Below are 15,279 nucleotides of genomic sequence, written 5' to 3' on the forward strand. Positions count from 1 at the left end.
TCAGCAGCTTAAGCAGCGATAATTTAAGAGGCTCCATATCAGAGGTGCTACCTGAAAGGCTGTCACGTGCGAACTCACACCTGAGGGTCTACTTAAAATTAGTCACCTGAGGGGTTTCCAAAGCAGCCGTGGGACAGGTTCATTTATAACACAAACGTCTCACTCTATCGGCTCTCTCTCAAAAGTGACAAGAATAATTTACACAACAGAGAAGATTGTCTGGCATACAGGTATGTGAATTTGCCTTTAAAATGAATCAGGGTGTTAAATAATCCAGATAGCTGAACATCTACACACACACTCACACACACAGATGATGAAAGGAGCGCTTTTACGTTAGGTCCGAATATCACAATAAAGCACCTGTTCGGAGCACCAGAAATCTTCCCTGGATCGTGGAAAAGCAGCTACACTTAACAACCATTGTACCCCAGCCCCCGAGAGGAAAAATATCAGTTAAGGGAGAACACATCCTCCAGTGTGATGCAGACTTAGTTTCCTCTCGCCCACCGCACCGACTGTGTTTTCTCTGCTAATGTTGTGCAAACTGTTTTGTCTTTGCGCTGGCTTTGCGTGGCCGTCATCCTCAGCAGTGGGCACTCTCACAGGGAGAAGGAGCTGCATTAATAGACTCTACTGTGTACAGGCAGCCGGCAGGAAGAAAGGGGCGCGTGTTTTCCTAGGGCAGGGGTGGCAAAGCAAAGCATTCAGCCCATGGCTAATTCAAAAAAGGAGCTTTTTGTTTTTGGGGTGGAGGAGAGTCCAAGCATTCCCCAACCAAACACAATGAATGAGCTATTTTGTCCATATATATTTTTTTTTTGAACATACATTTTTATTTTTGTTTGTTTTTGTAGAATTGGATTAACAAATTATGAATTTATTTTCTTAAATTATATCACTAGCTCTTTTTTCATTTTATCAAACAGTTTGTTTTAGACACGTCACTGTACATAAGCTCTCTTGTTTTATCTTTTACAAAATTTAACGCTTTGTACTTCTCCATCATAATTTGAGGACGTTTGAAAGTGTCAGCGCGCTCGTGTGTCTAATAACGTTGCCCCTTCTGACAGGCCTCCTTTCTTCTGAACAACAGAATGGGCTCTGTTGTGTTCTGTGGCCCCAGCAGCTGGGAGGTAACAGGGAAGACAGAGCCTCAGTCTATGAAAGGAGGACAGGACAGAGGGGGAAACCCAGTCGTGGTGCGGACAATTCTATCACGCAAATTAGATGTGTTTCGAACTCAGACAAGAAACTATTTCTCATTAACTATATACCTCCAAAAGAGGTGTTTCCCTTTTAATTTTAAATACATTTTAAAGAATTTTAGTGCCTCATGGTGAAATTCCCCACTTCCCCTGCAGTGTGCCCATGAAGCCAGCTGATATCCACTGGTCTTCAGACCCCAACTGAGGTAGTTAATTTGCTCCCTTTTCGGCACAGTGTACAGCTGTCAGTGTGCTGTCAGGTGATTTCTAATCACCTCTTTTTGGAGGAGGTAATCCACTAAATTAATGCGCCATGTTTAAAAAAATTTAAACACAGATAATGTATCAAAACAGAGAGATATAGCACAAACACTTCACACATAACCACTTAATTAAAAACCAGAATAAAATACCTTGAGGTTAGACCTTGACATCTAAATTCTATAACATCTTTTTTATTCATGCATGGCATATGTAATGGCATGATAATATGTGCTTTCTTTATCCTGTTTTTGTCTTCCTATTTTACCACTTTGCATCACACTTGGACTTTTATTTCCTTTTCAAAACATTTAATACTAAAGCTACACTGAATCTGAGTAGAGTGCACTGTGCAGAAACCCTGTAAATGCCAGGCACTGTATTTAAGCAAACAGTAGCCTGCAGTTTTATCCAGGATTCCAAGGATGTCAAGAGGAGCCATGATGAGGAGGAGGGCTAGAGTGGAGGGATTTGGGGTGGGATGTGTTAGGTGGGTCAGAGGGATGGACTACCCTGCTTTCAGCTCCCATCGACTTAATATAGACATATTGGAATGGCACTTTTCCAAGAAGGCTTGTTGTACTTTGTAAGGAATTAGTGGAACCATTGCTTATTCCCTCTGGATGGCCTGACCTCACTCTGGATTTTTACTTAGTGTAACACATGCAGAAATGAAGGATGTGTGTCGTCACACTCGAGCTTAAGCGAACAGTGCACACTTCATAGCCGGTGCTGTGCGTAAACAGCTCACAGAAAATAATGCAGCTTTTTTTATACTATGTCTGATTTTTGTAGAAAGGGGTGCTGTAAATGGTTTCAGAAGCAGGAAGGAAGTGAGGAGTCAAAGACAGACTCTTGAACAGGACAAAGGCCCTTTGTCGCTGACATGAAGCTCTCCAGGGTTTCCAGCGTTAATCTGGCCAAGCATGAATAATGTGGTAAAATGAAGACCTTCATTCAAAAGCAAAAGTCTGGAGCTCAAAGTCTTGTTCAAATCTATTGATCTATTTGTCTGATTATCGTTAGTTACAGACAAATCCAAACATCATCAGATCTGTGTTTGATTAATGTGCATGTCTCCCACGTAATGTAACTATTCAGTGTGCAGCAGAAAGTGACCAGCAGTAATCGAGTAACATCTGATTGTATTCAGCAGAAGTGCTTCCACTGAGTGATTTTCCTCCTGGCTGTGCTGCGGTACACTGTACACCCAGCAGGCTCTGTTCATACGCAGTGGCGGGTGTTAAACACATCCTGCTGTCTAGTGTCAGTTTACCGCGTGTGCTGCTGTTGGGATGTAGCCAGCTTACTCCCGATCACGTTCCCCTTAAATGAATCACAAAAGGTGATTCTACTAGCGAGCGTTTGGTGTGGAACTCAGTGGGGAGAAAGGTGGAAACAAAGTGTGAACTATCAGTTCTTATACCAACAGCTTACGTCTATCCTCCTTGGGTGAAATTACAGAACCTCTCCAAGAGAAAATGTGAAAACGAAGATTAGCGAGGGCTGACAACTACTAAAGTGATGAAGTAATTTTTATTTAAATGAGGTGACAGTGAAATGTGAACTCTCTTCAGGAAGATTACTGGTGACTGTGATCTTTTCACAGTGTGTGAGGTGTTTATTATAGTCTAAACTTTACAGAATTAAAAATCAAAGTCTTCAGATTTTTTCACCGACCTGTGGTTTTATTGTTGTCAGTCACTTTTTTATAAAATTACTTCTTGCAAGTCTCCTCATGACAAAAGTGTGCAGATTATATCGAAAACAAGGATCTGTATATGGCACAAGTGTTAAAAAGAGTGAAATGGTAATTAATCAGAATAGAATATTGAGGATCTCATAGGTCCTTTCAAGCTAATAACCGTGAGCTTTGGTGCTAGCAAGGTAGATGTTTGCCTTTTTTGCCCCTTTTGTATTTGAATCTTGGTAATACTGAATGATTCTGGCAGTAAAAACAAAAAAATTCTTACAGTTTCTTCAACATGGACCATTGTTGTCTACAGTGATTAGCAAACCTGAGCGTCAGTCAGTGCATGAAAGTGTAAGAGGGTTCAGACGGGATGCCAGCAGGGGTCTTGAGGCCTCACGGGTGCTTTGTGGAGGCTATAACAGACAGTGAGGAGCATGGGTGTTGACAGGGTCCCAAGTGAGTGCTGTAATGCGCTGTTCATCTCCATTTGCAGTGCGGTTTTTGGAGCCGCTTGCATGAGTGCTGTGGGTGGATGCTTTCTGGTGTACTAAAAAACACCACCGTTCACTGTTCTCCGTTTACCATCACCTTTGCCTAATGTAGCTCTGTGAAATGTGGAGCTTGTTTCTAATCACACTGCTTTTTTTATTTTTTAAATTAAAAGTGCATCTTTCATTTAAAATATGTGAAGTCTAATCTGTATTTCTGATGCTTCATAGGGATGCTAATTAACAAAACTGCTATAAAAAGGACTTTATCACGCATGCATTAGTGCAGTAATAAAGTGATCTTTGTGTGTGAGTGCATATTGCATGTGTTTTAAGTGCTCTGAGAAATAAAAGGAGCTCTTTTAACTCTACACTTTTTTTTTTTACACCTTATGTATTTACACATCAGACATCTGAACCGTCTGCTTGCCCTCTGCAGTCTGACCACAGGATGTGCTGCTGCTTTGCGCCATTGTGAAGTTTACATGCTGTCTTATTAAACTTACTCTTAAAGGAATGATCTGTTAAAGTTGCAAAATAAGGAACCTGCAGCTTGAAAAGTGTGTGTGTGTGTGTTATATCATTTTAAAATTTAAATTCTTCCTTTAAAAAAATGAAAAAGAAAGCGCTCTCTTATAACATACAGTTTGGAATCGCACACACAGTAGATGCAAGTGAGTTCTATTTATCAAATACCAGCATCTCCTTGAGAGGGAAACAGATTGTGTACTGGGCTGCTACAGACTTCATCAGGTCATCTGAATTGATGATACATGTTGCAAGGGAGCCCGTTTCCCCCGGAAACCTCTGCTGGAGCGCATGCTGGCAGAGACGGGGGCCTCAGCCAAGTCTGTCTGACTGATCACTACAGATGCTCCTCTTCAAGTATTCCGAGTCAGATCCTTATTGCTGTGTCTTGAGGGACAAACAATAGCACCTGTTCCTCATAAGATAGCCCATTCATGTATCTTTAATGAAGCCTGGGGGCAGATGGTGTGAAATGACATTATCCAGTACTTAGCAGCGCTAAGACAAAGGAATAGCACTGCCAGCATAACAATGCTGCTGTATTTATGAGGGAAAGGGAGAAGGCTGTCTGAGCGCCCCACATCTGCTCCACTTCATTCCCCCACTCCTCAAGATCATCTTGGCATTAGAAATATCCTGGGCTCTTCGCCCATGGATAGATGGACTTTCGGGTAACTCTTATAAAGTGGGCGGGATGATGGAGTTGTAGAAACAGAGCAGAGTGCAAGTTAAACATCCATGTTGATTTCCTTAAAGTATACTTTATTTTTCTGCCACGCTGCTTTAAACAGTCGATTCTAAAAATAAGGGACTCGTGAAAATATTATAATCTGCTAAGCCACTGTGCCAGCTGTTAATTGACAGCTCAGCTAACCTCCTCTATTTGTTGCCACCTTTAAGCCGCTCAGAATTTGATTTGCCTTTCTCTGACATTAGCCGCTGTAAATTAAACTTTAATGCATCGAGCTCATTACCGAAAATCACAACCATTCAACTTCATTGCATTTATTTCCCCTTCAACGCACAGTTCGGATCTGTCTTGCCTCAATGAACCTTGTATATTTGCCCCATATTTTAGAGTAATAATAGTAATAAAAGCTTATATCCCAGATGAAATTATATCATTTAGAGTTTATCATTTGCGTTTGCTGGAGAAATGCATACGTGTATCAAAAATGCTTGTGCTGATGTCTCTCATTATAGTGTGTGTATAAAGTGTGGATGGCCTGCATACGTCCCTTAAACAATTTTGCGGTATTATTTAATGTACTCAGAAAAAACACTTTAACTTTAAATTTAAAATGTGAAGTTAAAAAAATGAAGTGCTGATTTAAAACACCTACAACTGATGCATGTTAGCAAACTCCTGAAATATGAACTACCATGCAGCGCACTTAAAGGGACTTGAGGGAGCCCTTTCCTGCCCTGTGACTGCTGCACATTCAGCACCAGACTCCATCTGTTTTAACAGTCCAAATACACAGGCAGAGAAAAGCTGTGTGCCCCTGCCTGTCACTGGCCCCACCTCATGTTGTGACATTAATTATTGTGTTTTTCCATATGTTCCATACATGCAAGGCCAAGCTCGATCTTTCACTCGCTCAGCCTGGAAACTTGGAACACAAATCCCCATAAAGCAATGTTTTATTTAAGGACATTTGTCGCAGTCTCCTTGGCCATTTATTTTTTCTTCAGCAACAGCACATTTTACAAAATTACTTTTCTATTCTTTTATAATGCACTTTCTGCACTTGCACTTCCATAAACGCTCAGTAGGCATAAAATTCTTCTATTTATTTAGTTTTCAGTCTAGCTTTGCACCTCTGGACAGATCAATAAAGTTGTTTAAAGTAGGTTTAGCCTGCTAGCTCCGAGAGAACCTGGGTGCAACTGCTCCTGTAGAGGGTCTACAGGGGGAGCAACCCCGACTGAAAAGTGGAGATCATAGCAGAGCTCAGCCATAACACGGGACAGGTTGATTTCATGCCCCAATGCAGCGGCAGTAATTGCACCCAGGCCCGTTTTATTGCGAGTTGATTTTAAGGAGGGATGAATGGAGAAACATTCTGTAAAGTGTTTATTTTGGGGGATGACCTTTATTAACCCATTTCCAGGCAGGTTCCCCCGAGGTGATTTGGTTCAGCCCTAGATTAACCCTCACAGGCCCATGGTAGCCAGGCTGCGCCCTATCATGGAGTTTCAGGAAGCAGAGAGTGACAGTAAAATTGGACTTGCAGCATGTGTGCAAACCCCCACATAGCACTTTTGATACATAAGCTACTCACCCACCCTTGACACACAAATGCGGGGAGTTTGTACTGATATCCCCAGTAGGCGAGTCAGCAACAGGCTGCATGGTGAAGGTTAATATGTGAGTTGAACACAGACTGGGAAAGACATTAAGATGAAAAAGAACAAGCACTTTTCAATGGCCTGCAATTTTCACTCCTAAAAGCAGTGACATTAAATTTCTGGATGTCTTTAGCTTTTTCTAATATGAACAAATGATCATCCAGGATTCTGTTACAAGTTAAGCTTCCCTTGAGGTTTTTGTGTCGTCATGCATCTACACGCTGATCGGTTCTGGCACTGCATCTGCATCAGACGTTAAACAATCTTCTTGCAGAGTGTAACAGCTAGAAAGTTGGTTTACTACAGGTCTTTAATAAACATGGCATACTCATCAGTGAGTGCTACGGTTCTCTTTGACCTTAGGTTTTATTAAAACCAAGCATGCTGTACATCTTTGATATTCGGAGTTATCATTTTATAGATTTAATACTACTTTCAACACATATACTGCTTGCCACAGAATCCATACAAAACTATTGCGCCTCTCTGCTTTCCATCCTACAGCACATGTCACTTACTCTAACTTATGCTGTAACAATGTGTGTATGCGGGCCTTTGATGTGCCGAGGTGAAATTGTGGTTTGGATTAAGAGCAGGCGTAGCTCAGCCAGGTATTGTGTGAGCACACGAGGGCCGTCATTGCCGCAGAGACCCCTGTCAGCACGCGTTAGCAAGAGCTGTGATCTGGCCTCCCCCTTAGTGGGCTCTGTGTTTCTGTGTACTATGCCAGTGCTTAGGCCTCTCTCTGATCTCTGCTCCCTATCTGTTCAGCAGGTCCAGGGTCACATGCCTCCGCTCATGATCCCCATTTTTCCACACGACCAACGCACTCTAGCAGCAGCAGCTGCCGCCCAGCAAGGCTTTCTCTTCCCTCCAGGAATGTCTTATAAGCCAGGTACGCTTGCAAATTTAAGCCATTTTGGTCATATTGTCCTTCTTTTCTCCCTTGCTTGCTTTGTCTTCACCCCCTTTGTGCTTTTAACCACAACTATAATTTTCAGTCTGGAAGCTGTTAGACTTTAATGCTTCATTCACACTCTGGCTGCTGGCATGCTCTGCTGTGTCTGAACACAGATTTGAGAGCAACGCCTGGGAATGTTCTTGTCCATGTGGAACAATAGATATGGGTGGAAAAACAGAGGAATATAAACATGTCATCGGCATGAAAGTATCTTTCAGGAGTGCACTGGCTATAATAGTTTTTTTGTTTTCAAAGTATCTACTGTCAGAGATCCAAGAACATGGGAGACGAACCCTGCAAGAAGTGCTTTCCAAATCTATCGTAATAAAAAAGCAACTCCCCTGTTACAGTTTCACACAATTATACCCTGTTATAGTCAGATTAAGTCATTAAAACACAGTTAGGAGTTGGATAGTCTGTACATGATGCAAGAACAGGTTTTTCTGTACAATTACTGTTTGCGCTGCCTGTAACGGCATGCCTCACTTGCTTCCTTTGTATTATGGAAACATATTTTACACATTGTAAAGTTTTCCACGTTACAGTATGTACTTAGTCCCAGGGCAAGGTTATATATACATATATTTAAAAAAAATGGTTGTTTTGTTACGCACATCATTTATTTAACAAAATTCAGCTGAATCTTGTCCACTGAAAAAGGTTTTCCCATTTTCACCCCAAGGCAAAAAAAGTGTTTTTATGTTGATGAAACCTTGAAAAAGAAAAGTCTTTGTCTGAAGAGGACTATAAACAGAAAACTGAGAAGAGTAAGAAGTCAGCAGGTTTGCAACACAACATTAAAAGGTGTGGTAGTGCAGTTAATGAATTAACTATAAAACCACAGGATGAAAAAGAAAGTCAGCTATTTTTGAACTATGGAGCCATGACAGCTTAAACAAAGTGCCTGAGGGGGAGTCTTTTACCAGTGTGCTTTTTGCAATAGGTTTGACACGGAAAATGTTTTAGTTCAAATAACAGGAGCTATTATGGAATCATGTTCAGGGGTCACCATGTGCACGGGTCTTGCATAATTCATGAGCTCATGAAGAAGTAGCAAAGGAGGTCTGAAAATGACTCTTGTAGTCAGAAGAGGTATTTTCAAAGCCTTTATTATTTCTTCCCTGTCCAACACAATATACACAATATATCCAGAGAGCACAATGTTATCATCACCACCTGCAGAGTGTACAGGATGCTTCTGTGTCCTTTCTCCATGAAGTGAGCGGTGAAGCATTTACTTCCAAGACTAAGGCACACTAATCTGATGTTATCATTATGAGACAGCTCCCAGGGACCACTGCTTATGACCCCCAAACCTGTGGTGCTCTCATGGCAACAGATTCATTTTGGCACCGTAGTGGTAAGTCATCACCCCGTCCACTGGCTGTGCTCAATGGCCTGGTGCTGCATGGTAGGCAGGCACAGTCATAGAGACACCAAGTCATCGCTTAAACAAATAGATATATAAGTTGGACTTCTTAGCCTGTTTGCACTGTTTACACAGACATGGCAGCATTCAGTCTGAGGTGCCTTTAATGGAGCTGGAGAATGACCCCATAGTCTTTAGTCTCTGCCAGTCGCCCTCATAGGTATCCTGCTGACAGTTGATAGTTTTCTCATGCTATCTTATTTTATTTTGTTTTATTAGTTGCCAGATTTAAACTATTCTGTCTTTGTAGTGTTTGTTTTTCAAGTCATTCAAACTGGATGTTTACTCTTTATGAGTAAGTTGTATGAAGAAGGATTCTTTTTATGTGTGCAGAGTGTGTGTCGCAGGTTCCATTGCTAGACTTAAAGATCTGCAGGGCCTCAATCAGGGATTACTCAAATCACAAAGATATTTCTTGGTATATTAAAATGTACTATATATTGCTACCTGAAGCCCCGTTGCTTTTGCTGGGTTTGGCATTGGGCTGCAATACTAAAAATGCAAAGACATTTAATTTTTATTAACAATATTTATTTGTGATCTTCTGCTTTTCACAATACAAACAAACCATGATAAAACACTGTATATACATATGCAATCTAAGAGAAAACAAAATATTCCTCTAATGTTTGAGAGCACGTCTCATGTCCAAACAGAGTTGCTGTCTTTTTCATTTTGGCAAAGTTAATGTGACTCAACTTCCAGTCAGGTTGTGCTATTGTACAGTAATCTTGATTCTTGTTTCATACAAAGTGCAGATCCAAGGATTACTGCTTGAAATTCTTTGGAGGCACCAGCAAATGCACACCTCAGCTTGTATTTTGGGTTAAACTGCTGCTGCAACATTTTGGATTAGAAAAAACTTGTTTTTTTCCTGTTACTTTCAGTGTAGTTAAATCCAATGCCAACTGCAGAAGCTTGGTAAAACTCAAACGTGAGATTTTACTGGGGTACAGCAGATTAATGATGGGGCACATACCCCTGTGAAAAGGGTTCAAGCGATGCCTATGTTCCATTTTTTACTCGGCAACAGTTCATTTGTTCTCCTTCACATTGTTCACATTGCTCGGAAACCTAAAAATTGCAACATTGAACGTGAAGCTGGTTGACTAAGTGAGTTTCATTAATCACAACCTGAGTCATATAAAAATATACATAATCACTATCTGTAAGCACTTAATTGGAAGCATCCTGGAGCACTTTGTCTGGACTGGCACAACAGCAATACAAAAGCATCCCCTGTCATTTTTGCCCCCATAAAAGCCTGATTTCTGTACTGTGTCATTTCTGTGGGTCATTTCTGTACTGTTAGTGTTAACATCACGTGAGACAACGATAAATACTATTAGATAAGTTACTTTTTAGATTTAAGGAATATATTTTTGCGTGTCACAGACAAAATGACAAACCAGCTCCCAAAAATTGCAACAAAGTCACTTGTAAATGTAGCTCAGCTAGTCACTGTTCAGAACAGCTATGCTATAAATGACAATGCAATGTGGGATCTTTGTGTCTCTCCTACGATGCTCTCAAATCTAAACAACGAAGTGCTTTACTTGTTTCAAGTTAAAGGAAACTTAAAAGCTGGTGAAAAAAGATGATCAGGTTTGACAGTTGCAGTCATTCATTCATAATTTGATCTACCCTAAGAAAGGTTTCAGCTACATCTGTCAACCCTCAGGAGATCTACGACTTATTTCTTGGCACCACATGAGGGGGGAAATATAGCCTGTTGTGACTATGGCGTCATCAATACGACCCCCCAACCCCTCTTAGTGTTTAGAATCCAGGCTCTCAACAGCAAAGCAACAAGGACCCTTTTTTTTTATCTTTTTTACAAAGGAAGTAAAACATTTTAAATGCTTTTCCTTTTCGTTACGAGGGGTGCTAACCTGCAGGAGTTTACATTCTGTTGGAGTCTGGTGCCTAGACACAGACTTTGATGACCCAAGTCCCAGACTTTGGAGTCTCAAGATCCCTCAGCAGTCGTCGTGCAGCACATGACCCTCCCCAGGTTTCACATGACATCTAAAGACATTCAGCCATTTATTATCCCCCAAACCCTACGTCACAGACAGCAAATGAGACAGGGAGAAAAGCGAGACCAAAAAAAGGAGGTGTGTAGAAATAACCACAGCCCCCCCCCCCCCTACATCCAACTTAGCACTATTTGAAACCACTTCTGCTATGTGATTTTATTTGCTACTAAATGGGGATTGGATTTCCATGGCCTGTATCACATTGTGCTGTGCTGTACAAGATTGCAAAGTGAGGCGAGCGGACGAGGGCAAAGTGAAAGAGAAGGTGTATACATTTGCCTTGTCTGTGGCTTAATGGCTCCATATGTTTGTGAAGAGAAGTGACAGCCAGAAGTGGGGTCTGAGCGAAGGCCAACTACCCCTCCCTGCTCTCGCAGTGCACGCCATCACCCCTCCTTCAGATTCATGCCTCAAACCTACCTCTCCCGTCTATGAATGCTGTGCTGCCCAGTCTCACTGGGGATGTTCTCTCCGTCTCAACACACAAGGTTGACCGTGTAAAGGCTTCTGCAACCCTATGGATATCACTCACGCTGCAGCCATTTTTATATCCCTGTGTAACAAATGTGCTGATGGTGGGCCAACAGTAATGAATACTGCTGCTATTTGGAGATTATTTCCTCCTTGCTTGATCACAGTGGCATATGAGATAAGAATGTGGTTTTTTTTAACCAGTGTTATTGTGACAGCACACTTGTTCTAACCAGTTTGCATACAAGTGCTTCCACTCTGTTGCCAAAGCTATCACTCAGAAACAAACAATGTGGCACTGAACAATAACCAGACAAGTCTACAGCTGTATGAATTGCCTGAGAGAACATACTGGTCTTTTACAAAAGCACTAACTGAATACCAAGGGAGATATTTAGCATCTAATCAGAACACAAACACACGCACACTCAAGCACACCTTTAAAGAATCCCCACCTTGTTTAACAGTGTCTTATTTACTGTTGTCAGGGGATTTGTAGTGCACAGGTGGAGTAAAAAGGGAATGGTGTGGAACTTTCGTAAGTAATTCTGCTCTTGTTAAACCCCCGTAGGCTTTTTGTTAATGCAGATGTTTGGGCTTGAAGCCGAGCGTTCGTTGCTGTTCGCCACATTTCTGTGGCAAAAGTAGTGGAGGGCCCAGAATCCGTGTTGGCACTTGCCTGGTCGCTGTGGGCCGGCTCATTGTCTGAACCTGTATGCATTGTTGTCTCTTTCTTTCTGTCTCTGACAGGTGATAACTACCCGGTGCAGTTCATTCCATCCTCAGTGGCAGCTGCAGCAGCGTCAGGACTCAGCCCCCTCCAGCTTCAGGTATGTACAGTACTATGACAAAGAATGTTAGCGACGCTCGCCAAGCTCAGGGCAGAAAGGATGGCTAAGCAGCTGTACACTAAGTAATGAGGCGCACACTAAATAATCCTGGAGGCCCCAAGCTCACGCTCGCTTATCACCTTACGTATGTAATTCATCCCATATGATAGAGGTTTCATCCCCACCAGCTCAGCCAGAGAGTTAGGAAGATAATAGTTATTAGAGAGAATGAAAATCACTTTGGTTGCATTAATCACCCACCAGTGAATTTATCGGAAGACAACAGGCTGCAAAAAAAATCTCTTTCCTAATGCTTTCATCTAGAAAATGACTGTGCTATTTACAGTTTATCTCTTTGTAGAAAACAGCTAAGAAAATTATTAAAATTAGTCTAATAAAAAAATGTGTGAGAAGAGGATTCGAGCAACGAGAAATGTTGAGAGAGGCTGTGAGCCCTACGGGCTGCTCCAGGACTTCTCTCACTCAGCGTTTAAGAGCTAAACCTAGGTCAGGGCTTAACCTGAGGCCATAATGTTTAATGTAGATAATTATCTGTGTTCTATTATTCAACTTATCGCTATTATAAATAGTAATAAATATAAATAGCTAATGAGAAATTTTAAATAATTACTTCCCCCCCCCCCCCCAACTTTTCACTGATTTTTATTTCCATTAAAAAAACAAAACCAATGGAAATCTGAACATTGCTGATTGTTGCTTCTCTAATTATGATTTTTCTTAGTAGTTCTGAGTAATTGTAGAATTTCTGTCTGGAAATCTTAGTTGTAGTTCTTTGGAAACAAAAGCAGCAAACAAAGAATATAAAAGTATCCTACCCAGCATATGGTTAAGTGGCCACTGCTGCTTTATCAACAACACCAGTAAGTTATTTTACAGCTACAGAATGTGATGCTAAACAGCAGAAAGAAGTAAACCACGAGTGAAAAGCTAAGCTCAAGACTAAGGGGAGACTCTTTGCACACTGATATATGTGGCATTTGTCCTTCAGAAGCTACCACTGTCAGTGTTAACGAGCCTTGGCAAGTTCGAACAATGCACGCAGCTGGCTCTGAAGAGCCGTGCGTCATTATGCATCCAGGAGAAGAGCTATCAGAAGCATGTAAGGTGTTAAATGAGTCTGTTCATGTTTGAGGATGCGTGTCTGTGAGTGTAAAAGATGGAAGCTGCTTTTCTGAATATCTTTCTGGAGTACATATGCGTGGCTTTGTGTGTCATAGTGAAGTTTATTGGAAAGGAGTGTCAGTTCAGACAGGCATACTCAGCCTATTTATAGGGGTGTATGAGGTCAGATGAAACAGTCGTATATCTGAAGGTTGGGGTAAGAACGGGAGACGGGTCTAGAGTCATTAATTCTGACTATGTATCTAACCCTGGGAATGGGCAAAAACAGTGCCTCCAAGACCATGACTTGGCTGACCTTTACAGAACACAGTAAACAAAAAGAGGTGCATTTTCCATTAATTGAAGTCTGTCAGCCTGTCACATATTCCGCCTGCTGGCTGCTATTTACCCTGCATAGAGATTCCCCTTAAAACAGTAAGGCTAATCAAACATGCCCTTTTCTGCATAGCTGGGATCAACAAACCATGTGACTGCCACCACTTCCTCTACAAAGCGCTGGGAGCCTGGTATGATTAAAACCATCATCTCAACCCAGTCATGGAATTAAGTTGGAGTTGTTTCCTCTCTTTTCAAACCAATAATACCACCAGCAACTTCCTTCATCGAAATTAAACTACTGAAAAGTGTCCTTAAATAAATGCCTGTTTGTGACAGAAGGGACCAATGTGTAGAAAGGAAACACACTTTCTCTTGAAATGAATGCCATCTTAATACCAGCGCCACTTGATATTTTTGAAAGTTTATAAATCATCCAGCGCAATTCTCCATTAACTTCATTAAACTGTCCTGAAATGTTCTAGTTCCCACCCCCAAACCTATTGTTTATCTTCCTTGTGCACGCGGTCACATGAACACACGCAGATACAACATCCCACACACATATGGTTGAATAGGCTGCCCCCCTCAATTAAAATATCTCTTCCTGTCAGCTGAATGGCAAGGTATAATTTTCACCAATTTACTCGATTTCGACTGTGCAATATATGAACCTTAAAAAATTATCTTATTGGTAGAATTAATTCCCACAATGCTGCAGAGGTAATGTGATCAGCCATCCAGCCAAAGAGGCTAGCCGCTCCGTCAGTCTTAATGTTGGCCACGAAGCCTCTTCACAATCTTCTCTGTCATAACAGTCTGGGATCCTCCCCCATTCCCCGCCCTTTCTCGCCAAGAGAAGAAAACCCAACAAGGTAACAAAGGCTTCGAGCTGATGGATGTAAATGAATCTTGCAGGATGCGTTTGAGTGTTGGGAGACTGTAATTTGCTTGTCAATACAGGGTGGTAGCATCACTCTGGTGGCTGGCAGTCTGCAAGTGGCTGTCACCAGGCATTGCTGTACCACAGGGCAATTTCACTCAATGTTTTCCTGACAGATTGGCTCTGGTCCGCAACTCACAGGAGAGGAGACGGGTAAACTATCCCAGCGCGACATGCCCCTCTTCATTAGTGCCCACACAGAGGCGGGATGAGCCTAGGACCAGCAGGAAACAATGGCTCCATCCCTGCCTGTCCCTCACTGATTACAACTGACATGTCTCACCTAACAGAGGAAATTGTGCTGAGATTGTAACCCAATCTCTCCGGACACCTACTATATTCAATTGAGTGAAGATACAAGAAGGGAATTTCCCTAATTCCACAAAAGAATTTTCTATTTGGGATAGCATTTAATTTGCTGTTTGTACATTATTCCTTGCCAACTGAAAAAAACTATTTACTTAAGGAAAATGTGACCCTAATGCATATCGCCCGTCTTCATGAACCGCTGAACAGTTGAAAAACCTTCGAGAAAGCCCTGTTTTTACCACTGGAAGCAGACTTTGGAGTTCAAGCCGTTTTACAGAAAGCATTACTGTAGAAGACAAAACATCTGGG

The 15,279-nt window shown here is 41.7% G+C and overlaps 1 protein-coding gene across 8 annotated transcripts in view; it reads left to right on the forward strand.

Moving 5' to 3' along the window:
* Positions 1–15,279, forward strand: part of sox6 (SRY-box transcription factor 6) — a 132,610-nt gene that overhangs the window by 86,815 nt on the left and 30,516 nt on the right. For 7 of the 8 annotated variants that reach the window (XR_013971872.1, XM_080884273.1, XM_080884276.1 and 4 more), the window contains 2 exons: positions 7,302–7,425; positions 12,181–12,260. Coding sequence is in view for 7 of the 8 variants with exons in the window: in XM_080884273.1 (XP_080740399.1) it covers positions 7,302–7,425; positions 12,181–12,260 (204 nt within the window). In the remaining variant the exon portion in view is untranslated. The remainder of the gene's footprint in view (positions 1–7,301; positions 7,426–12,180; positions 12,261–15,279) is intronic. The other variant, XM_080884275.1, reaches the window with a different exon arrangement.

The sequence above is a fragment of the Rhamphochromis sp. 'chilingali' genome (assembly GCF_963969265.1).
Source record: "Rhamphochromis sp. 'chilingali' genome assembly, chromosome: 6".
Lineage (NCBI taxonomy): Eukaryota > Metazoa > Chordata > Actinopteri > Cichliformes > Cichlidae > Rhamphochromis > Rhamphochromis sp. 'chilingali'.